Here is a 10,965-nt window from a genome sequence, read left to right as displayed (position 1 = left end):
TGGTGGTATTTTTTTTTTTCTTTTTGGGTCACACTCGGCGATGCACAGGGGTTCCTCCTGGCTCTGCACTCAGGAATCACCCCTGGCAGTGCTCAGGGGACCATATGGGATGCTGGGATTTGAACCCGGGTCGGCCGCGTGCAAGGCAAACGCCCTACCCGCTGTGCTATCACTCCAGCCCCTGATGGTGGTATTTGTGATTCAGAATATTTTACTTAGGATGTGATGTTAGTAGCAGAGTGTCTACATCAGTCTTACAAACTCCACATGAGTTTGGTCCAGACACTAGAAGTGCACACACATCTCTAATCATTCCTCACCTGATCTGACGTGCTCAGATCCCTGGCTCACTGGTTTCAGCAAGCACAGCACTTGCTTTCTCAGTTCCTCTGTCCGGTCACCACTGACTTCATAGCCCACCAGGTTGCTCCTCCTGCTTTGGGCATGCTCAATCTCGTCTCCCTTAGCCCCGAGTTTTATTTGATTATAACCTGTGTTTTCCACATTTTTCTTTTTTAATAGACATACCAGTTGCTTCATAGAAACCACGTCCTGTGCCCTTTTATTCCTCACTACATCTGGCACAGCTTTATGCAAATTGAGTACACAGAACTTACTTCATGTAAGAGTACTTAAAAGTACTGTTGGGGGGCCGGAGCAATAGCACAGCGGGTAGGGCGTTTGCCTTGCATGCGGCCGACCCGGGTTCGATCCCCGGCATCCCATATGGTCCTCCAAGCACCGCCAGGAGTAATTCCTGAGTGCAAAGCCAAGAGTAACCCCTGAGCATCGCTGGGTGTGACCCAAAAAGAAAAAAAAAAAAGTACTGTTGGGCTGAAGTGATAGCACAGCAGGTAGGGTGTTTGCCTAGCACGCAGCCAACCTGGGTTCGATTCCCAGCATCCCATATGGTTCCCCAAGCACTGCCAGGAGTAATTCCTGAGTGTGGAGATAGGATGAACCCCTGAGCATTGCTGGGTGTGGCCCAAAAAAAGCAAAAAAAAAAAAACTTGTCAGGTGGGAGAGACAGTACAGCAGCTAGGGTGCTTCCTTTGCATGCAGCCAATCCATATTCAGTCCCCAGCATCCCCGAGCACCTCCAGGAGTGATTTGTGATTTTCTGAGTACAGAGTCAGGGGTGACCCCTGAGCATAGCTGGTGTGGCCCAAAAACTAACACATAAATAAGCTGTTCTAAAAAATTCAGTTCAGTGAGTTGAAATTAATGTGATGACAGAATTGCTGTTATAAAATTAGTATTATGGATTATAGTTATTTTGTAGCAGCCATTACAGTTTTGGTGTGTTTTCTTATTTGATTATTAAAATACTACTGCCGGCTGTTATGTACTGTTAGTATCCATATTCTACCGCGAAATAGATTGATTCTGAAGTCAGCTTATCCACTTCGTCCAGCTAAGATCTGCAGCTTGTTGCCCCCCCCCCCCACCCCGTGTCAGTAAGGGAGATTATTGCTGTGCCCCCTCCTCAGGTGTCATTTCCATCTCTGTCCACAGTCACAGCGGTCCCTTGATGGGGATGGTGTTTTACATTCCAGCAGCTGCAACATTTTACTTTTAGTTCTGGTGTCCTGAAAACTTTTGCAGTTTCCATTTTTATTCACATCTCCCTTGTTTCTGCCTTTAGTCTCCTATGAATAATACTGCTGGAAATATTCCTGTCACCTGAGCCTTGTGATAGACCCAGTTTGATCCCACCATCAGGGATCGTTGTTAGAAATCACCCCTACCCCGCTGCACTCTCCTGCTAGTGTTCTGGGCAGTGCTTGGGGATCTGGTGGCTTGTTTGTCCAGCGGGGTGGCAAGTTTAGTACTTGCCTGGGAAAGAGAACTGAATACTCCTAAGGCCCAGTGATGTGTGGGGACAACAGGGCCGCACCTGATGAATGAGGGGTTTTGTGCACATGAGATTTCTGCTCTTGCACCGAAGGGAGCTTCTTAGTCATCCTTAAAATACGTTATGTCACATAGGGAACTTCCATTATTAAATTCTAATTATCCATTCACTACAGTCTGTCTGTATACAGCGAGTACTGTGAATAATTTTGATATACAGCTAACTTACAAGTCGTATATAATTTGTCAAAAATAATGTCAACACTTATAGATTTTCATCATCTCTTGCTTATGGGCATGATTTGGGGATGTCAGGGATTGCCACTTTCACATAAATGTGAAAAGTATCCTGGTCAAGATTCTCTGGGCTGTCCTGCTGTGCTCACATGGATTCAGCACACTTAAGCACAGTGGCTAATGTACTTTGTTTGCATGCAGTATCATGATAGGGTAGTAATTGTTAAACTCATGAAAACTCTGCATTTGGATAAATGCCAGTACCCTGGAAAGTCCACAGTGCCACCTCCTGAATGCAAGTTACTCCTTATGTAACAGCCCCCAGGGATAGTATAGCTTTCCTAATGTGCATTTTCATTGCCTGAGATCAATTTTTTTTGGTCTTTATTTCCATAATCTATTTCTGTTCCAGGTCATGAATGCAAAATGCTGCCCACAATGAAGGGTCTTTCACGCTTTATTTCTCTGACCAAATCACCATGTTAGAGTTTCTATAACTATTTCTCTGTCACTAATTGTTGGTGATTTGGATTGTTCCCATGTTTTTCATGCTATGAACAATACTGCTGTGAAGATGAGGATATGTGTTCTTTGAATATTAGCTAGGATTGCTATTGGGTGCATTCGATTATTTTCAGATTTCAGAATTTTTGTATATGTCCATAGTATTATAGTATTTTACCTAATGAGACTCCAGTTTACTACCAGCATCCTGTGAGTCTTTTCCTAATAATCACAATTACCTAATGGTCCCTTGCAGCAGTCTCAGTTTTTCCACTCCCTGACCAGGATGGCCTCTGTTGTTACTGGTTTACCCTCAGGTTCCACAGGAAGACACAGTGAGGATGTCCATATATTTATGCTTCATTTTTGTTGCAGATGGTGTGAGATGAATGTCCGCTTCTATTTTTCTGCACACGTGTAGTCAGTTGTATAGTACTAATCACTGAGAAGAGTCTTTTTCTCAGAATAATTTTTTTCTCTTTCTTTTTTTGGGATTACTCATGGCCCTGTCATTGCTGGAAGTGCTGATAAGATTATAGTTTGCAGTATGCAAGGCAAGCACCCTTGTGACATCTGTTTGTCTGCTTATCATTAATGTTTTCCACATCACTACAAAACATTTTACTATAGGTAATAAATCTGTTTTTGTGTGTTGCTCTATAATTGTTTACTTGTTGTTCCTTTGTCAGTAGATTTTAAGTGGGAACTATAAATATCCAGCTATTTTTTTCTTTTAAGCTCAGTATTTTTATCACTGTTTTTATCTTTATCCAACCCCCAGAACCTCTCCGTAAATAACAAGACATCCAAAGCAGAGAGTTCACCAGTCTTTCTGTGTTTATACAAAAGAACAAGTCAGGTTTGTTAAGCCATCTGGCAAACTTAAAGTGAAAGTGTAGAAAAAACTGTCTTTGTAACTTGCCCTCTGTAGAAATTAGATTCTAGTTCTACAGAGTGATTGAACATTTTTTAATGGGCTTGATTAAAATAGGGTTTAACAAGCTTAACAGTCTATCTTGCACCCCCATCAGTACAGGCATTAGTTTGAATAAGGGTATCTTTTAGCTCAATGTCTATTTCTTTGTATATCTTAGCACCCTGCCACCTGAAATTCATCCAAGTGTAGTTATAGGAAATCTCCATAACCACCTTCAATTACCTGCTCCTCAACCCTTACTCCCAGTTGCCAGCTGATCCCCACCGACTCCTCCAGTTAACCATCCCCCTAAATTCTTCAACCCTGTTCACACCTGAAGAAGTTAGATTTTTTTTTCTTTTTGGGCCACACCTGGCGATGCACAGGGGTTACTCCTGGCTCTGCACTCAGGAATTATTCCTGGCAGTGCTCAGGGGACTATATGGCATGCTGGGAATCGAACCCGGATTGGCCGCGTGCAAGGCAAACTCCCTATCCACTGTTAGATTTCTTGTTGCACCCTTTTATATAATCTTAACCACTGCTATGTGAGGTTTGTTCAGACAAAACGGAGATAGGACAAAATGATGACTGGCTGATGACAGCAACATTCCTGGAATCAGAGACCATCATGACCCCAGAAAGAAAGACAAGACTTATGGACCACCTAGACCAGGAGGCCACCAGGCTGCATGCCATGCTTCCATCCAGCCTCCTGCAGGTAGCAGGAGCCAGACTAAGTATACTGGTTCCACTAGTATTAGTTCCCTTTCCTGCCCAAGACAACTTAAAAATCCCACTTAGTCCCTCCAAGGGCGCGGCTCTCCCCCAGCCTCACCCCACGTTCGTGGAGCTCACCCAGGAGTGCACCCCAATAAACTTCTCCTATTTCCTTCACTTTGTCCATCTCTGACCCTCTGTTTGCGCCAGACAGGGCTCCCAAATCTATCAGAAAGGTATAATGGTGTTGGGATTGGTGTTGGAATATTGAATGTAATAAATTATCAGTCACTGTCACTGTCATCCCCTTGCTCATCGATTTGCTTGAGCAGGCACCAGTAATGTCTCCATTTTGAGACTTGTTACTGTTTTTGGCATATCGAATATGGCACGGGTAGCTTGCCAGGCTCTGCCATGCGGGCAAGATACTCTCGGTAGCTTGCCGGGCTCTCCAAGAGGGGGTAATACATTACTGTAAACTTAAAATAAATTTTAAAAATAATAATGACGTGGAGGATTTCTTATCTGCCACATTGGAAAACACAGTGGACGTCCTGGAAAGAGAAAACCCCTACTAACCTTCCTCCAAAGTCACCAAAATAGGGGCCTGGCTCAGTGCTGGGGGTACGGCTTACCCGGCTAAGAGGAGCAGGGGTCTCCAGAGGACAATGTCCCTCCTTCTCTCCGATTCTCTCCCCACCCGTATTTATCTACAATTCTTTCAATAAAAACTCATTTGCTTCACTTTTTTTTTTTTTTAAAGAAAGACAAGCGGCACCCCATCATAGGGAGCATTCTCTCTCTGACCCGGATTGCAATCTGCTGGGGTTAATTCCAGTCACCGGCTTCCCCACAGGAAAAAACACAGGAAAGGGGGCGAAGAGGGCCCTCCCTCCGGTGCTCAGGGCCGCGGAACCAGAAGGGCTGAGAGCGCATAGAGGAAAAGGATGAGAGGGAGGCTTAGAGCACTAGCAGCGGAGGCCCGACGGCCCAGGTGCTATACCAGGGACCCACGAGACCCAGCAGCACGTGCCCCCCCCACCTCAAGGGCTAAGGCACATGACAGTCTGCTCTGCCCCCAGATGCAGCACTGGGAGCTCACGTGACCCTAAGCCCAATAAGCCTAATCATAACTCATTGGAGGCCTGATCACTGGTGATGCCCAAAACTACCAGATTTCTAGGTGTACTTAGCTTTTGTATTGAAGAAAAAGCACCGAGATAGGTAACAGCCAAAATCCTAACCATGAAACTTGCCCGAGGCTAATCCTATCTTTAAAATTAGCCCCACCCGAGAACAGGGATGATGTTACCAGTAGCCCAAACTTAACAACTGTCCAATAATGCGCTTTCCTTTTCACCTGGGATCAACACTTCCCACCTAAACCTCCACATCCCTAACCCCCACCCGTCGCCCTATTTAGTAGGTCTGATCTCTGGGGATCCAAGAACTAACAAATTTCCTGCTTAATGAGCTCTGTACACGTTACCTGGTGGGCACAACCCGCTCAGGTGCCAAGGCACGTGACTGCCTGCCCCGCCCAAGCCGTGGCAGGGTCGCACGGGACCGGCGCGCACAACCCTGGGGGTCCACGGCACGTGACAGTCACGTCACAGCCCCGCCCGGCCCACAGACGGGCCAAGAGTCTGGGATTCTGGCCTCAGACCACAGGTGCAGGCGGACCCTGCGCTGGGCTGCGGCTGGGGATCGGTCTGTTAGCAAAGGAAGCGCCTGCGACAGACGGGGCGGAACGACAACGGTCACCTTAAAGTACGGCCCTTGCGCCTTCCTGCGGTCCGCCCGGGTTCCAGTCCCGGCACTCCACGAGGTCCCCGGAGGCTGCCAGGTGTGCGCCAAGAGTTGAGCGAAATACAGGAAAGGGCATCTAGAGGGAGCTACACAAACGCACTGAGGAAGCGCGCGACGGGGCATCTGGGACTCTTCCGCCTTCTTTATTTATTTAGTTAGTTATTTATTTTTTTGCTTTTTGGGCCACACCCAGCGATGCTCAGGGGTTACTCCTGGCTTTGCACTCAGGAATTGCTCCTGGCAGTGCTTGGGGGACCATATGGGATGCCGGGGATCGAACCCGGGTCGACCGCGTGCAAGGCAAACGCCCTACCCGCTGTGCTATCGCTCCGGCCCCATCTTCCGCCTTCTTTAAAGATGGTGCCGAGGGCCGTGATTAGTCCGTGGGGGATGTGTGGGTGGTACCCGAAGTGAGCATGCCCACGGAGGAGATGCGCGAAGGGGTAGCTGGGAAAACTTTTCTGCCCTCTTTAAAGATGGCGCCTAGAGCTGTGATTGGCTGGCGCGCCGGGGGCGGATACCCAGTGTAGACATGCGCACGGAGGGGGTTAGCGAAGTGCATTCTGGGAAGATAAGTCTTTTGAGTCTTTAAGACCTACTTGGGCGTAAAGATGGTGCTGACAGTAGCCTGGGGTTTGATCCCCAGCATCCCAAGAGGTCCCCCGGGCCTGCCAAGAGTGATCCCTGAGCTTAGAGCCTGAGCACCATAGTGTCTAAGCCAAAGGGAAAAAAAATTTTTTTTTTGGCTTGTTGGGGCGCTCCCGGTCATTACTCCTGGCGTGCTTGGAGACCGTATAGGATGCCCAGGATCAACCCGGGTCGGCCGCGTGCAAGGCAAACGACCTACCTGATGTACGATTACTGCTCCGGCCTCCGAAATGATTAAAAAAAAAAAAAAGCAGCTGGCGCCAGCAATGATTGATGCGCGGGTGTGTGAATGAATCGTCGGAAAGCGAGTCGTCCGTTCTTGCACACGCAGGATCACCCAACCACCACTAGGAGTCACTCTCATACTGTGTCCCAAGGCTTAATGCGCAGCAGGGAGGATAAGTACTTGTTGCATCACCACAGAACACTTCTTTTTTGTTTTGGGTCACACCTGCCGTGCTCAGAGCTTACTCCTGGTTCTGCACCCAAGGATCACTCCTGGCGGGCTGGGGAGAAATGGGGGCTATGAGGAGCCCGGGATAGTACCCGGATAGGCCGCGTGCAAGATAAATGCCCTATCCACTGAACTATCACTCTGGTCTGGAGAACCTAGGGTTTGGAAGAGCATGAACAGTGATTTCTGGAGGCCAGCACTATGTAGACTGAAGATGGATATACTAGCCCAGCGTTGGGCCGAAAAGCACACCCTGAGCAGAGAAACGGTCCAGGACCACAACTGCTTGCAGAGATCTAGAGAACTATAGAGAACGTTATGTATTTTAAAATTTTATTAAAGCACCATGATTTACAAAGTTAGAGACACCAATGTTCCAGTACTGATTCCTCCACCAGTGTCCTCAGATTCCTTCCCATATCCTACCACCCCAAGCCTGCCTCTTTCACAGACACATTTTGTTTTGGGATTTACTCCAGACTCTGCTCAGGGAATCATATGGGGTGCCAGAGATTGAACCTAGGGAGGTCGCATGAAGGCATGTGCCCTATCCATTGTACCACTGCTCTGGGTTCCATAGACACATTTTTAAGTTTGGTTGTTGAAGCTTGGGCCCCATGTTGCTGGGGTTTTGGTGGTGTAACTGTACCCCTCTTAAACCACTAATGCATCTGAATCCCCTTGGGCCTGCTGCCCACTGCTCCCTTCTGTCTCTTATTGCCCCCCACCTCTCTATTTTTTTTCCTGATTTAATATATTTAAATTAAATACATTGTATTTAATGTATTTAAATTAAACCTCCCAAGTTTAATGTATTTCCCATGTTTCCCCATCCAGTTTCTCTTGACTAAATCATCCGGTATTTATCAAGAATGAGGAACAATCAAATGGAATACACCTCAACACGTACATGTCTCTCACAGGATCACAAATGAATAGTGATCATTTGTTAGTGACCTAGTTTCTGCTATGTGGGAAATTATTATGATGTGGGATAAATTTCCCACATAGCAGAAACTAGGTCATATTTCAATTGCATGATTTCCCATATATAAATCCATATATTTTACTGCAAAAAGAATTAAGAGCTTTTGGGCCAGAAGCAGAGTTCGGCAAGGAGCCTTATACACAGCAGACCCGGATTGCTCCTGGGCATGCCATATCCCCCAGCACCACCAGGAGTAATTCTTTTTTTTTTTTTTTTTTTTTTTTTTTGCTTTTTGGGTCACACCCAGCAATGCTCAGTGGTTACTCCTGGCTTTGCACTCAGGAATTACTCCTGGCGGTGCTTGGGGGACCATATGGGATGCCGGGGATCGAACCCGGGTCGGCCGCGTGCAAGGCGAACGCCCTACCCGATGTGCTATCACTCCGGCCCCCACCAGGAGTAATTCTTGAGCCAGGAATAAGCCCTAAGCACCAGCAGGTATGGTCCCCAAACCAAAAAAGATTTCAAAAAATCTCAAAAAAAAAGCTGTTTTCATCATTCAATTCTAAGTACGTTCCGATGGCTCTCCAAATGTTCTATCATACATGCAGTATGGCCATCGTACATCTTCCAGTGAATAGAGCTATGAGGACTTTGCCATTTTCCTTACATTGACAGGATTTTTTTTTCTTTGCGTTTTGGGTCACATCTGGCGATGCACAGGGTTTATTCCTGACTCTGCACTCAGGAATTAACCCTGAGTGCTCAGGGGACCATATGGGATGCTGGGATTCGAACCCAGGTTGGCCACGTGCAAGGCAAACACCCTACCCGCTGTGCTATTCCTCCAACCCCACAGGATTTTTCTTAAGGATGAGATTTCCAAGCCGCTAAAAGTGGGAAAATGAAGGCGTTTTTGTATTCCTGGCACTGCCAAATTTTCAGTTGCTTTTTTTCTGTGATGTTTGGCACAATTTGAGGAAACAGAAATTACCCATCATGTGCCCACAAAACTTTTGGGGTTGGAGAGATATTCTATCAAGGAGCGTGCCTTGCACGTGGCCAAGTCTAGCTAGATCCCTATGACCCCCAGGCATTGCCTAGAGTGATCCCAGAGTATAGAGCAGGGGGTAAGCCCTGAGCTGAGTAGGGTTCGACGCCCAAATTAAGAGTTTCTTTTTTCCAGTGACCGTATTATGTTTGTTAGGGCCTGCATTTTGGTGAAAGTTCCCCCCCCCATTCCTTGCACACAGGTTTTTCTCTGCCTTGTGAGTACACTTGTCAATATCAATATATTTGCCTGATAAGTATCTCCTGGGAACACTTCTATCCAGTATGTGATCTGTAATGTTTAGTAAGATGTGAAGAAGTAACAAAAGACTTCCCACACTTGTCACACTGATAAGGTTTCTCTCCGATGTGAATTTTTATATGTTCAGTGAGTCGTGAAGACTGAGTGAAGGCTTTCCCACACTCCTTGCACGGGTAGGGCTTCTCTCCAGTGTGAGAGCGCTTGTGAATGATAATGTACGAGTTATTGGCAAACAATTTCCCACAAATGTCACACTCGTACTTCTCTCCAGTGTGAGACCGATGGTGTTTAGTAAGACACGAAGAACTAACGAAGGCTTCCCCACATTCCTTACACACATAGGGTTTCTCTCCAGTGTGAATACGTTTATGAATGATAATGTATGAACTGTTGGCGAACGTTTTTCCGCATATGTCACACTCATATTTCTCTCCAGTGTGAAATCGATAATGTTTAGTAAGGTGTGAAGAAGTCGCAAAGGCCTTCCCGCAGTTCTTACATTCGTAAGGTTTCTCGCCAGTGTGCATGCGCTTGTGAATGATAGTGTATGAAGAACTGGTAAATGTCTTCCCACATATATTACACTGGAAAGGCTTATCTCCAGTGTGGTATCTAAAATGATACGTGAGATGTGAATAGGCGACAAAGGCCTTCCCACATTTGTCACATTTATAAGGCTTCACTCCAGTGTGAATTTTTGTGTGCTCAGTAAGGTGTGAGGATTGCGTGAAGGCCTTTCCACATTGTTTACACACATAAGGTTTCTCTCCAGTGTGAGTTTTTGTATGTTTCATAAGGACTGAAGGCTTAGTAAAAGCCTTCCCACATTCCTTACACACATAAGGTTTCTCTCCAACGTGAGTTTTCGTATGTTTGGTAAGGACTGAAGGCTTAGAGAAGGCCTTCCCACATTTCTTACATTCACAAGGGTTTTCTCCAGTGTGGGTATTAGGATGGTGGATAAAGTCTGAGACTTGAGTGATGGATTGCCTACATGGATCAGATTCATGGAATTCTTCCCCAGTGTGTGTCTGTACGTGACGTTTAAGGAGAGCAGCACACTGAAAACCTATTCCACATTTCTGACATTTGTAAACATTCCTCTCTGTGTCAACTGCACTACAAGCATGAAGATTTGAGAAACTTCTCAATGAATTTCCACATTCCTCGCCACAGGGAACCCTTCTTATGTGTGCTTTTTTATGTTCAGTAAGTTTAACAGGCTCAGCGAAGTTTGTCTCTGCAGAGGATGTTCTCTTCGGAGGGAGGAAGCCCTTTCTGTACTGCTTATACTCGAGAGACGTCCCTCCACCCTGAGGGTTCCCATGTGTGTTAGGGCGTGAGTGGCCACTGGAGTCTCTTCCACAGTTTTCACGATCAGAGTCATCCCAGTCATTCTGGATTCTTTCCTGCTGGATAATATATAAATCATTATTCAGTTATTTCTCAGACTATTGACAATGTCCATCTTAATACAGAAACAACACAGAGTACTCTGACCTTTATCATTTCTACTATGTTTACACAATTACTATCATGGATTTCTTTCAAGTTGAATGATTCGATTCCGCTGTCAGAATGAA

The 10,965-nt window shown here is 46.2% G+C and overlaps 1 protein-coding gene across 1 annotated transcript in view; it reads right to left on the bottom strand.

Annotated features, from left to right (window-relative positions):
- Window positions 1–10,704: 10,704 nt before the first annotated feature.
- LOC101542434 (zinc finger protein 568-like) overlaps window positions 10,705–10,965 on the bottom strand; it is a 36,892-nt gene continuing 36,631 nt past the window's right edge. Inside the window, exon 6 of the mRNA XM_055142724.1 lies at window positions 10,705–10,794. Coding sequence (XP_054998699.1) covers window positions 10,775–10,794 — 20 coding nt within the window. The 3' untranslated portion in view covers window positions 10,705–10,774. The remainder of the gene's footprint in view (window positions 10,795–10,965) is intronic.

The sequence above is a fragment of the Sorex araneus genome, chromosome 6 (genome assembly GCF_027595985.1).
Source record: "Sorex araneus isolate mSorAra2 chromosome 6, mSorAra2.pri, whole genome shotgun sequence".
Classification (NCBI taxonomy): Eukaryota; Metazoa; Chordata; class Mammalia; order Eulipotyphla; family Soricidae; genus Sorex; species Sorex araneus.
The sequence above is the reverse complement of the archived record's forward strand: the minus strand, read 5'-3'. Positions and strand labels throughout refer to the sequence as shown.